The sequence below is a fragment of the Coregonus lavaretus genome (genome assembly GCF_964263955.1).
Source record: "Coregonus lavaretus genome assembly, chromosome: 35".
Taxonomy (NCBI): domain Eukaryota; kingdom Metazoa; phylum Chordata; class Actinopteri; order Salmoniformes; family Salmonidae; genus Coregonus; species Coregonus lavaretus.
The window spans coordinates 5,505,244-5,517,788 of record NC_140022.1 but is presented as its reverse complement, the minus strand read 5'-3'; the positions used below and the strand labels follow the sequence as shown (position 1 = coordinate 5,517,788).

Here is a 12,545-nt window from a genome sequence, read left to right as displayed (position 1 = left end):
GAGACAACTGAGAGGAATTACTACACCAGGTACCACAATATGTCGGATGTGAGTGAGAATACACACACACACACACACACACACAAGACTACAAAGAATGACTGAGTCCTCACTGCATAGAGACACTGTCTGGTACCTCTCCCTATAGATTACAGCATGGATGGAACAGATGAAGAGGGAGAACCCAGATGTTGTGTCCTCCATGGTCTACGGTCAAACCTATGAGAGGAGGGACATCACCTTACTGAAGGTTCTTCACCTCTCTCTCTCTCTCTCCCTCTCTCTCTCTCTCTCTCTCCCTCTCTCTCTCTCTCTCTCTCTCTCTCTCTCTCCCTCTCTCTCTCTCTCTCTCTCTCTCTCTCGCTCTCTCTCTCTCTCTCTCTCTCTCTCGCTCTCTCTCTCTCTCTCCCGCTCTCTCTCTCTCTCTCTCTCTCTCTCTCTCTCTCCATTCACTGTCTTCAGAATTCCTGGATAAGCCAGGGAGGTGGCACATACCTGACCCTCTCTATAGACTACAAAGGAGCTCCTCTAGTCCTAATATACTGTACTGTATGTATCAGTAGCACAATAGATATCTCCTAGGAGACAAACACAGGGGATGATGGCCACCACTCAGTTAATGAAAAATATAGAACTTAGATATACTTATCTCATATTGGTTGTTGTGTTGCAGATTGGTTTGAGTTCTACTGGGAGGAAGAAGGCTATCTGGATGGACTGTGGGATCCACGCCAGAGAATGGATCGCTCCTGCTTTCTGCCAGTACTTTGTTAGAGAGGTGTGTATGTGTGTGTGTGTGTGTGTGCGTGTGTGTGTGTGTGTGTGTGTCCATTACAGTGAAAATATCCTTGTTTTTGTCAGTACTATGTCAAGGGGTGTGAGTACCAATCATGAAAACCTCCTCCTTGATTTCCACCTATAGATCTTGAGAACGTACAAAACCGACACCAAGGTGAATGAGATGATGAAAAATCTGGATTTCTACATCACACCAGTCCTAAACGTTGACGGCTACATCTACTCTTGGCATAATGCAAGTGTAAGTATTGATTAATGCTACTTCAGACCCATTTTGATACATTCTGGAAACTACGGGAAATCTTAGACGTGGCTTTAATTCAAACATATCTACAACATAGTTAGTGTACATACAGCGCATAGTTCACAACGTCCAAGACATCATCTCACCCACCAGCCAGCTGTCTCTGGAGCAACTGAGCATGGGGAAGAGGTTTACCAGACATGACAATATGCTAAACTAGATTAACATGTAACAGCAGCGCCATCTATTGGCTTGGATTACATATTGTAACATAAATATTATTGATGACAGTATTATCATTCCAGTTAGTGACTAGTGGTTCTTATCTCTGTAGACTCGACTGTGGAGGAAGTCCAGATCTCCAGGAACAGGAGGCTGTACCTGCTATGGAACAGATCTCAATCGCAACTTCTACGCTAACTGGGGTAGTGAGTATGGTTCTTACTCTAAACAACTCACACACACCAGGGTTGGGGTCAATTCCATTGAATTCAGATAGTACACTGAAATTCCCTTCAATGCTTTTCAATGAGGAACATTTCGAATTGGTATTTGGTTTACTTTCTGAATTGATTGGAACTGAGATAGAATTGACCTCAACCCTGACACACACACACACACCCTAACTGTGTTTTCCTCTCCTGTCTGTGTAGTGGTTGGTGTCTCAACAGATTGCTGCTCTCAGACCTACTGTGGCACCAAGGCTATCTCTGAGTCGGAGGCCCGGGCCGTCACTGACATGTTGGGGAAGATGAGGGAAGACATCCTGGCTTTCCTCACCATCCACTCCTATGGCCAGCTGCTACTGGTCCCCTACGGACATCCCAACATCTCAGCACCAAACTACGATGAGCTGGTACGCCTGATCCACACACAAGTTGTGGCATGTTGTAGTAGACCAGTGTTTTTCAACTCTGCTTTTGGAGACCAACAGCGGTGCATTGTCTCTGACCCTAACAACGTATGTCTCTGTGTTGCCAGATGGAGGTGGGTCTGGGAGCAGCCAAGGCTATAAAGGCTGTCCATGGGATGGACTATACAGTAGGCACCTCACCTGATGTGCTGTGTAAGTAGTGAGGCTGAGGGAATATTCAGACTTCTAAATGGCTATAGTTACATGAATATCCTGTGCACTGTTTACAATTCAACAAATATTTTCTTCCGCAACGGAGAGGCCGTCTTACTGTGTTTTTCTATTATTACAACCACTGGCCTATATTCTCTCTCCAGATGCAAACTCGGGATCGTCTCGTGACTTCGCCAGGCTGATCGGCATCCCGTTGTCTTTCACCTTTGAGCTGAGGGACAAGGGCGAGCACGGCTTCGAGCTCCCAGAGGACCAGATCCAGCCCACCTGTGAGGAGGCCTACGCCGGAGCACACCACATCATCACCTACGCACACGACAAGGCCTTCTACAGCTCTGCTGCCACCATCACGGCAACACTGTGGACCACACTGCTGGCAGCCTGGGTCTCTAGCGCCACCCTGCTGTAAACTGGGAGAACTGCAGGAGTCAGGCTAGGAGATGGTGGCAGTTTATCAGTATATTCAGAAATGAGACTTTGGACAAAAGTGATAAGCTGCCAGATAGACTATATTAATATGTTCACTCACTTATTTTATCAACTGTGTTTGGTTATTTATTTCTCTAAAATTCTGCTGTAAAAAATGTTAAACAATCGTTAATAGTGACAAAACACAAACACGTTTGTACAGTAGTATATTTTGAATGAACATTTCAGTGATATAAATATACTCAACTGCTATGAATTGTCGTAACATCCTGCTTCTGTTATTGAGCCCCAGGAGTTCAGTGAAGGTACAGTTCAACATTAGATCAATCTCTGCTCCGGGTGAAAGATTTTACGGTTACCGAACTGTTTAACTTGATTAGATCCAGCAGCACCATTGTGTCCAGTTGCTCTAACCTCTGTCAAGTTTCACGTTTTTATTGTAACGTGCACACGTACAGTGAAATGGCTTTCCTGCTTGCTCTTTCCCAACAATGCAGTAATCAATATCAGTTGTACTATTTTTTTATTTTATCCAAAAGTTAAGTAGAACAAAAACACACTGTCCCCGGGTAGCTGAAGGTTACGTTGACCCCCTCGCCTGTCCATGCGTAGTTGAGGAGCATTAAAGGTGTTGCATGGTCCATCTGTTGTCTACATTGCCCGTGCAGCGTTTACTGTGATAAAGCCTCTGCAGAAGTCCGGGCATACATAGTTCTTGCACTTCGCGGAGCTGTTCTGAGGGAAGTTGTCAAGGAAGTGAGTTTTTGTTCACACAGGACCTCCCGCCCCCACCTACCGTCAACCAATCATGTTCATGCAGAACTATATGGAGCTATACGGAGCCCTCCGCACTGCTGCAAAATTTGGGAGGAGCACAGTGATGCGGTTCAGAGCTGAATTTGGCCTCTGCATGCTTCCAGTCTCCACAATTTGCATCACACCCTCTACATGGAGCCTCTGAACACATTTTCGGATCAAGCATAAGTTGGCTTTTAATGTGTCTGAGATAATCACAGTCATGTGGCTAGTGAGTTCTGATCAAGGTAAAGGTGTGGCTTTAGATATTTATTTATTTCACCACTAGATCAGCTCCATTCTATCTTTCTTTTATCTTTCTTGTAATGAGATAAGAGACAACAGTTTCTTACATCATGTCTTTATCTAGATGTGGACATGTATAAAGTCCTCTCCCTGCTGCCCAGGTGACTGATTTGACAGCTGGAAGAGACAGTGAGTTGTGAGACCTGTTAGTAAAGGAGAGAGGGACATTGTTGATGATGATGCTGGGTCTGGGGTCTGTTGGATTGGTTCTGTTATCTCTGGCTGTCCAGAGTGGACATGGAGCCCAGGACAGGTGAGTCTGGGAGGGATACTGTAACTGTATAACGGTTAGTCTCCTATGATGGATGACTTAACCAGTCAGACTAACAGGAATTTGATAAAAGATTCATACATCGGTAGCTGATTTATAACCATTTTATAACCGCCAAACCAAGATGTATTCGTTTCATGTGCATATGTGTGTGTCAATGTACAGTGCTATCTGGAGTAGAGAGGAGACGGCTGAGAGGAATTATTACACCAGGTACCACAATATGTCAGAGGTGAGAGTTCACACACACACACACACAGAAAGAATGACTGAGTCCTCACTGCATAGAGACACTGTGTGGTACCTCTCCCTATAGATTACAGCATGGATGGAACAGTTGAAGAGGGAGAACCCAGATGTTGTGTCCTCCATGGTCTACGGTCAAACCTATGAGAGGAGGGACATCACCTTACTGAAGGTTCTTCATCTCTCTCTCTCTCTCTCTCTCTCTCTCTCTCTCTCGCTCTCTCTCTCTCTCTCCTCTCTCGCTCTCTCTCTCTCTCTCTCTCTCTCTCTCTCTCTCTCTCTCTCTCTCTCTCTCTCTCTCTCTCTCTCTCTCTCTCTCTCCATTCACTGTCTTCAGAATTCCTGGATAAACCAGGGAGGTGGCACATACCTGACCCTCTCTATAGACTACAAAGGAGCTCCTCTAGTCCTAATATACTGTACTGTATGTATCAGTAGCACAATAGATATCTCCTAGGAGACAAACACAGGGGATGATGGCCACCACTCAGTTAATGAAAAATATAGAACTTAGATATACTTATCTCCTATTGGTTGTTGTGTTGCAGATTGGTTTGAGTTCTACTGGGAGGAAGAAGGCTATCTGGATGGACTGTGGGATCCACGCCAGAGAATGGATTGCTCCTGCTTTCTGCCAGTACTTTGTTAGAGAGGTGTGTGTGTGTGTGTGTGTGTGTGTGTTTGTGTCCATTACAGTGAACATATCCTTGTTTTTGTCAGTACTATGTCAAGGGGTGTGACTACCAATCATGAAAACCTCCTCCTTGATTTCCACCTATAGATCTTGAGAACGTACAAAACCGACACCAAGGTGAATGAGATGATGAAAAATCTGGATTTCTACATAACACCAGTCCTAAATGTTGACGGCTACATCTACTCTTGGCATAATGCAAGTGTAAGTGCTGATTAATTCTACTTCAGACCCATTTTGATACATTCTGGAAACTACGGGAAATCTTAGACGTGGCTTTAATTCAAACATATCTACCTCACAGTTAGTGTACATACAGCGCATAGTTCACAACGTCCAAGACATAATCTCACCCACCAGCCAGCTGTCTCTGGAGCAACTGAGCATGGGGAAGAGGTTTACCAGACATGACAATATGCTAAACTAGACTTTACAAGTAACAAGAGCGCCATCTATTGGCTTGGATTACATATTGTAACAGAAATATTATTGACCACAGTATTTTCATTCCAGTTAGTGACTAGTGGTTCTTATCTCTGTAGACTCGACTGTGGAGGAAGTCCAGATCTCCAGGAACAGGAGGCTGTACCTGCTATGGAACAGATCTCAATCGCAACTTCTACGCTAACTGGGGTAGTGAGTATGGTTCTTACTCTAAACAACTCACACACACCAGGGTTGGGGTCAATTCCATTTCAATTCCATTGAATTCAGATAGTACACTGAAATTCCCTTCAATGCTTTTCAATGAGGAACATTTCGAATTGGTATTTGGTTTACTTTCTGAATTGACTGGAACTGAGATGGAATTGACCTCAACCCTGACACACACACACACCCTAACTGTGTTTTCCTCTCCTGTCTGTGTAGTGGTTGGTGTCTCAACAGATTGCTGCTCTCAGACCTACTGTGGCACCAAGGCTATCTCTGAGTCGGAGGCCCGGGCCGTCACAGACATGTTGGGGAAGATGAGGGAAGATATCCTGGCTTTCCTCACCATCCACTCCAAAGGCCAGCTGCTACTGGTCCCCTACGGACATCCCAACATCTCAGCACCAAACTACGATGAGCTGGTACGCCTGATCCACACACAAGTTGTGGCATGTTGTAGTAGACCAGTGTTTTTCAACTCTGCTTTTGGAGACCAACAGCGGTGCATTGTCTCTGACCCTAACAACGTATGTCTCTGTGTTGCCAGATGGAGGTGGGTCTGGGAGCAGCCAAGGCTATAAAGGCTGTCCATGGGATGGACTATACAGTAGGCACCTCACCTGATGTGCTGTGTAAGTTGTGAGGCTGAGGGAATATTCAGACTTCTAAATGGCTATAGTTACATGAATATCCTGTGCACTGTTTACAATTCAACAAATCTTTTCTTCCGCAACGGAGAGGCCGTCTTACTGTGTTTTTCTATTATTACAACCACTGGCCTATATTCTCTCTCCAGATGCAAACTCGGGATCGTCTCGTGACTTCGCCAGGCTGATCGGCATCCCGTTGTCTTTCACCTTTGAGCTGAGGGACAAGGGCGAGCACGGCTTCGAGCTCCCAGAGGACCAGATCCAGCCCACCTGTGAGGAGGCCTACGCCGGAGCACACCACATCATCACCTACGCACACGACAAGGCCTTCTACAGCTCTGCTGCCACCGTCACGGCAACACTGTGGACCACACTGCTGGCAGCCTGGGTCTCTAGCGCCACCCTGCTGTAAACTGGGAGAACTGCAGGAGTCAGGCTGGGAGATGGTGGCAGTTTATCAGTATATTCAGAAATGAGCCTTTGGACAAAAGTGATAAGCTGCCAGATAGACTATATTAATATGTTCACTCACTTATTTTATCAACTGTGTTTGGTTATTTATTTCTCTAAAATTCTGCTGTAAAAAATGTTAAACAATCGTTAATAGTGACAAAACACAAACACGTTTGTACAGTAGTATATTTTGAATGAACATTTCAGTGATATAAATATACTCAACTGCTATGAATTGTTGTCGTAACATCCTGCTTCTGTTATTGAGCCCCAGGAGTTCAGTGAAGGTACAGTTCAACATTAGATCAATCTCTGCTCCGGGTGAAAGATTTTACGGTTACCGAACTGTTTAACTTGATTAGATCCAGCAGCACCATTGTGTCCAGTTGCTCTAACCTCTGTCAAGTTTCACGTTTTTATTGTAACGTGCACACGTACAGTGAAATGGCTTTCCTGCTTGCTCTTTCCCAACAATGCAGTAATCAATATCAGTTGTACTATTTTTTTATTTTATCCAAAAGTTAAGTAGAACAAAAACACACTGTCCCCGGGTAGCTGAAGGTTACGTTGACCCCCTCGCCTGTCCATGCGTAGTTGAGGAGCATTAAAGGTGTTGCATGGTCCATCTGTTGTCTACATTGCCCGTGCAGCGTTTACTGTGATAAAGCCTCTGCAGAAGTCAGAGCATACATAGTTCTTGCACTTCGCGGAGCTGTTCTGAGGGAAGTTGTCAAGGAAGTGAGTTTTTGTTCACACAGGACCTCCCGCCCCCACCTACCGTCAACCAATCATGTTCATGCAGAACTATATGGAGCTATACGGAGCCCTCCGCACTGCTGCAAAATTTGGGAGGAGCACAGTGATGCGGTTCAGAGCTGAATTTGGCCTCTGCATGCTTCCAGTCTCCACAATTTGCATCACACCCTCTACATGGAGCCTCTGAACACATTTTCGGATCAAGCATAAGTTGGCTTTTAATGTGTCTGAGATAATCACAGTCATGTGGCTAGTGAGTTCTGATCAAGGTAAAGGTGTGGCTTTAGATATTTATTTATTTCACCACTAGATCAGCTCCATTCTATCTTTCTTTTATCTTTCTTGTAATGAGATAAGAGACAACAGTTTCTTACATCATGTCTTTATCTAGATGTGGACATGTATAAAGTCCTCTCCCTGCTGCCCAGGTGACTGATTTGACAGCTGGAAGAGACAGTGAGTTGTGAGACCTGTTAGTAAAGGAGAGAGGGACATTGTTGATGATGATGCTGGGTCTGGGGTCTGTTGGATTGGTTCTGTTATCTCTGGCTGTCCAGAGTGGACATGGAGCCCAGGACAGGTGAGTCTGGGAGGGATACTGTAACTGTATAACGGTTAGTCTCCTATGATGGATGACTTAACCAGTCAGACTAACAGGAATTTGATAAAAGATTCATACATCGGTAGCTGATTTATAACCATTTTATAACCGCCAAACCAAGATGTATTCGTTTCATGTGCATATGTGTGTGTCAATGTACAGTGCTATCTGGAGTAGAGAGGAGACGGCTGAGAGGAATTATTACACCAGGTACCACAATATGTCAGAGGTGAGAGTTCACACACACACACACACAGAAAGAATGACTGAGTCCTCACTGCATAGAGACACTGTGTGGTACCTCTCCCTATAGATTACAGCATGGATGGAACAGTTGAAGAGGGAGAACCCAGATGTTGTGTCCTCCATGGTCTACGGTCAAACCTATGAGAGGAGGGACATCACCTTACTGAAGGTTCTTCACCTCTCTCTCTGCAATCACGGTCTTCAGAGTTCCTTTGCCCTGGCTAGGTCAATCTTACAGGGAAACCACTAAGTAGCTTTCATCACTAGTTTTCCTCTGCTTTGACTAGACCTAAGAGGCCAATGTATGCAGCTCAATAGAGATCTCCTGTTGGTTGTTGTGTTGCAGATTGGTTTGAGTTCTACTGGGAGGAAGAAGGCTATCTGGATGGACTGTGGGATCCACGCCAGAGAATGGATCGCTCCTGCTTTCTGCCAGTACTTCGTTAAAGAGGTGTGTGTGTGTCTACTATCATAGAAATGAAATTAAAGAAAGAGCATGAAGCAGTACTGGTGAGAATCTCCTCCTTGATTTCTACCAACAGATCCTGCGAACATACAAAACCGACACCAAGGTGAATGAGATGATGAAAAATCTGGATTTCTACATCACACCAGTCCTAAACGTTGACGGCTACATCTACTCTTGGCATAATGCAAGCGTAAGTGGTGATTAATTCTACTTCAGACCAGCTTTGACACATTCTGGGAAACTACTGGAATATGACAAAATGTGTCTTTAATTGCGTCACACCTCTGCCAGGTGGTATCAGTACAACTACATAATCCACATTATACAACAGTTGGGTCTAATCCTGAATGCTGATTGGTTAAGAGAGTCCACAACAAACCTAGACACTCTGGTACAATACATGCAGAGTAGACTTTACAAGTAACAAGAGCGCCATCTATTGTCTTGGATTACATATTGTAACATAAATATTATTGATGACAGTATTATCATTCCAGTTAGTGACTAGTGGTTCTTATCTCTGTAGACTCGACTGTGGAGGAAGTCCAGATCTCCAGGAACAGGAGGCTGTACCTGCTATGGAACAGATCTCAATCGCAACTTCTACGCCAACTGGGGTAGTGAGTATGGTTCTTACTCTAAACAACTCACACACACCAGGGTTGGGGTCAATTCCATTTCAATTCCATTGAATTCAGATAGTACACTGAAATTCCAATTCCCTTCAATGCCTTTCAATGAGGAACATTTGGAATTTGGTTTACTCTCTGAATTGACTGGAACTGAGATGGAATTGACCCCAACCCTGACACACACACACCCTAACTGTGTTTTCCTCTCCTGTCTTTGTAGTGGTTGGTGTCTCTACAGATTGCTGCAATCTGTTCTACTGTGGCACCAAGGCCCTCTCTGAGTCGGAGGCCTGGGCCGTCACAGATGTTGGGGAAGATGAGCGAAGACATCCTGGCTTTCCTCACCATCCACTCCTATGGCCAGCAGCTCCTGGTGCCCTACGGACACCCTAACATCTCAGCACCCAACCATGATCAGCTGGTACGCCCGCCCCCAAAGATACGTTTTGTTGTAATAGACCAGTGTTTTAAAATGGGCCATCATTTTAACCATAATAATAACCTGCAGTATGTCTCTGTGTTGCCAGATGGAGGTGGGTCTGGGAGCAGCTACGGCTATAAAGGCTGTCCATGGGATGGACTATACAGTAGGCACCTCACCTGATATCCTGTGTAAGTAAGGCTGAGGGAACACAACAAATCACCAAACACTGGAGTGAGCAATGCCTGGTTAATCCCATGTTATCAAGACCAACATCTATACTCAGACTCATGGCAATCCAATGGGAAGAGACTATACAACTACTGGCCTATAAAACTATCTCTCTCTCTCTGTCTCCAGATCCCTTCTCTGGCTCATCTCAGGACTTTGCCAGGCTGATCGGCATCCCTTTGTCTTTCACCTTTGAGCTGAGGGACAAGGGCGAGCAAGGCTTCGAGCTCCCAGAGGACCAGATCCAGCCCACCTGTGAGGAGGCCTACGCCGGAGCACACCACATCATCACCTACGCACACGACAAGGCCTTCTACAGCTCTGCTGCCACCGTCACGGCAACACTGTGGACCACACTGCTGGCAGCCTGGGTCTCTAGCGCCACCCTGCTGTAAACTGGGAGAACTGCAGGAGTTAGACAAGACCCACTTATTTTGTCACGTGTGGTATGTTACTTGTTGTGTCTCTAAAACTCTACTGTAAAACTGTTAAATTATCATCTACATCTAATGTTACTTTTAATATTGACAAAACACATACAGGTTATTTGTAGTACAGTGTTTTGAATTAACATTTCAGTGATATAAATATACTCAATGATTTGTTGTCATAACTTCCTTCTTCTGTTAGAGCCATGAGTTGTCCCCTCATGAGTCCAGCAACGGTTGCCATGTTTACCCAATCAAAAGTGCTGATCAACATTAGTTCAACCGTTACCATGTATACCCAACTTCCTGACTTGATTAGGTCCAACAAAGCAGTTATAATGTATCGCCTCTCTCCTCTATCCCTGTGCCCTGCCCTTCTCTGTTTCTGGGTAGCTGCAGTGTTACGTGGCGTTGAACGGCTGAAAGCCCTGTTGTCTCAGGCAGGCCAGAGGCAGGAAGAGTTGGTCCTCTTGAGGAAACTGGTCCCACCGTGTCCATGTCCAACCTGGGACAGAGAGACAAGCAAACATTACTACATAAACTCAGATACAAATCATTAACTTGCCAGTGTAGTAAATAGTGCAGGCCAAATATAGTAATATCATTGGAATTCCTGGGAACCTAGGAGGCTGGGATAGCCCGGTTTCTCACCTTCATTTTTCTCTGGTTCGAGGTTGACTGGTTCTGCTGGGTAGCTCCTGTCCACTTCTCCTTGCATGATGATGGTGATGTAGTGGTACTGCTCCTCGAGCTTGATGGAGTTCACCACGGATGCGAACCTGACTTCTTTCAGGCGCACTCCTGCCTCTTCCATCACCTCCCTGTGTGCGCATTCTTCCCACGTCTCTCTTCAAATGAAAAAGACAACTATTGGTCAACTTTAATATCAACTGAATACCACACACTTGTTTACATTATGAAATACTTAGCTACTCACCCAAATTCTAGATGACCGCCAGGTAGCTGATACGTTCCTTTGCCCATTACACTTTTTCGCTTCCCTACGAGGACGCAGTTTGAGTGAGCTGAATCTGTGACAAGAACCCCTACTCCGACACCGGGGCGCTTGGGGGGTCTGCAGTTTTGTGTCATCTCTTCAAATCAGACCACAATAATTCAGGTAGTAAAACTATAAGCAAATAGCTATCGTTTCTGGCAACTCCACCACGGGATATGATTTTGCTGGCAGCACAGCTTCTCCTTAACAACGAACGGAACGAGCCGCGTTGTCACGTGAATATCACTTCCGGGACAGTTTTTTTTTGTTGCTTATCAGGCAAAGTTATCTAGCTGGCTTAGAAATGTAGATACATTAAACAATGCAGATGAAAATATGTATAAACAAACATGTATGCTATGATTCGATATCTATAACCGTCCCTTTATTGTCCTGATGTGATATTACAGCAAAATGTTATTTTGGAAGTGTAGGGCGACCAGCACAACAGATAGTCCATAGTGTAGCCAGAGACTGTTTATTATAGTTTTAGTACGTGTAGCCTACAACAATGGAACCACAGATTGTTCGCTGCTTTGCATCAGTCACATTTTTCAGAGCAAGCTACACCATTTTAGGTGGCCGCCGGCTAACAGAAACTGCATAACCTTAACAACTATGTGAACAATGAAAAAGTCTCACATTCCAATTTTTCTGAATTGATGGCAACATCAACACATAGCCTTATTAGGCTACACACAGTATACTAATAATGTTATGTATTTTGTGTGTGGCAGGCAGGCAGGCCTAAGATAATACTTGCTTGCTGTTCACTCGTTTTGACTAGAAGGAATACTGTTTGTCAGAATTCACCAGTATGGACTTTTCGTAGTAGGTTAGGATCATTAACGTAGCATGTTATGAGAATTAGGTTAAGGTTCTGAAAAAGGTTAGGGTTAGCTAAAATGCAAAATAAAAATCTACTTGTGTCGTCAATTTGACATAAACTGTATCCCATCTAGCCAGGACACTGTTCACCGAGCTCAAAAACACTTCCTATCTGCTGTTTTCCCACAACGTTTTAATTCCCGCGCTTTGGCAATATTTTGTAATGACATCATCGAAATAACGAGGGAAACGCCCATTTCATTTTACACGCGGGTGCGCCGAGAAAATTGACCAATCGCTTCGTGGTAATAT

The 12,545-nt window shown here is 44.7% G+C and overlaps 3 protein-coding genes and 1 pseudogene across 4 annotated transcripts in view; 3 read left to right on the top strand and 1 right to left on the bottom strand.

Annotated features, from left to right (window-relative positions):
• Positions 1–2,538, top strand: part of LOC311109723 (carboxypeptidase O-like) — a gene marked incomplete at both ends in the record, with an annotated part of 2,829 nt that extends 291 nt beyond the window's left edge. The window contains 8 exons of the mRNA XM_084152694.1: positions 1–48; positions 149–250; positions 674–778; positions 923–1,039; positions 1,377–1,470; positions 1,696–1,898; positions 2,024–2,108; positions 2,273–2,538. The exon at positions 1–48 is cut by the window's left edge and continues 19 nt beyond it. Coding sequence (XP_084008820.1) covers positions 1–48; positions 149–250; positions 674–778; positions 923–1,039; positions 1,377–1,470; positions 1,696–1,898; positions 2,024–2,108; positions 2,273–2,538 — 1,020 coding nt within the window. The remainder of the gene's footprint in view (positions 49–148; positions 251–673; positions 779–922; positions 1,040–1,376; positions 1,471–1,695; positions 1,899–2,023; positions 2,109–2,272) is intronic.
• A 1,294-nt stretch (positions 2,539–3,832) lies between these two features.
• LOC311109701 (carboxypeptidase O-like) lies at positions 3,833–6,583 on the top strand (the record flags this gene model as incomplete). The annotated part of the gene is made up of 9 exons (XM_084152664.1): positions 3,833–3,912; positions 4,096–4,162; positions 4,247–4,348; positions 4,725–4,829; positions 4,958–5,074; positions 5,413–5,506; positions 5,741–5,943; positions 6,069–6,153; positions 6,318–6,583. The coding sequence occupies 9 exons, from the start codon at positions 3,833–3,835 to the stop codon at positions 6,581–6,583; spliced, it is 1,119 nt and encodes a 372-aa protein (XP_084008790.1).
• A 1,297-nt stretch (positions 6,584–7,880) lies between these two features.
• LOC311109691 (carboxypeptidase O-like) lies at positions 7,881–10,415 on the top strand (annotated as a pseudogene). Its single transcript has 9 exons — positions 7,881–7,960; positions 8,144–8,210; positions 8,295–8,396; positions 8,574–8,678; positions 8,770–8,886; positions 9,223–9,316; positions 9,549–9,749; positions 9,856–9,940; positions 10,110–10,415. The product of its transcript is annotated as a carboxypeptidase O-like (transcript).
• A 66-nt stretch (positions 10,416–10,481) lies between these two features.
• Positions 10,482–12,431, bottom strand: nudt15 (nudix (nucleoside diphosphate linked moiety X)-type motif 15). The gene is made up of 3 exons (XM_084152655.1): positions 11,346–12,431; positions 11,060–11,256; positions 10,482–10,913 (listed from the first exon to the last, which is right to left on the bottom strand). Exons 1-3 carry the CDS (start codon positions 11,498–11,500, stop codon positions 10,810–10,812), a joined length of 456 nt encoding a protein of 151 aa, XP_084008781.1. The 5' UTR covers positions 11,501–12,431; the 3' UTR covers positions 10,482–10,809.
• Positions 12,432–12,545: the final 114 nt, after the last annotated feature.

What these genes read in the sequence shown, in the direction of transcription:
- nudt15 (XM_084152655.1), bottom strand. Translation starts at nt 11,500, where the DNA reads ATGACACAAAACTGCAGACCCCCCAAGCGCCCCGGTGTCGGAGTAGGG. An exon ending in GGCGGTCATCTAGAATTTGG is followed by an intron (nt 11,257 to 11,345) that starts GTGAGTAGCTAA and finishes TTTCATTTGAAG; the next exon opens with AGAGACGTGGGAAGAATGCG. An exon ending in CGAACCAGAGAAAAATGAAG is followed by an intron (nt 10,914 to 11,059) that starts GTGAGAAACCGG and finishes TCTCTGTCCCAG; the next exon opens with GTTGGACATGGACACGGTGG.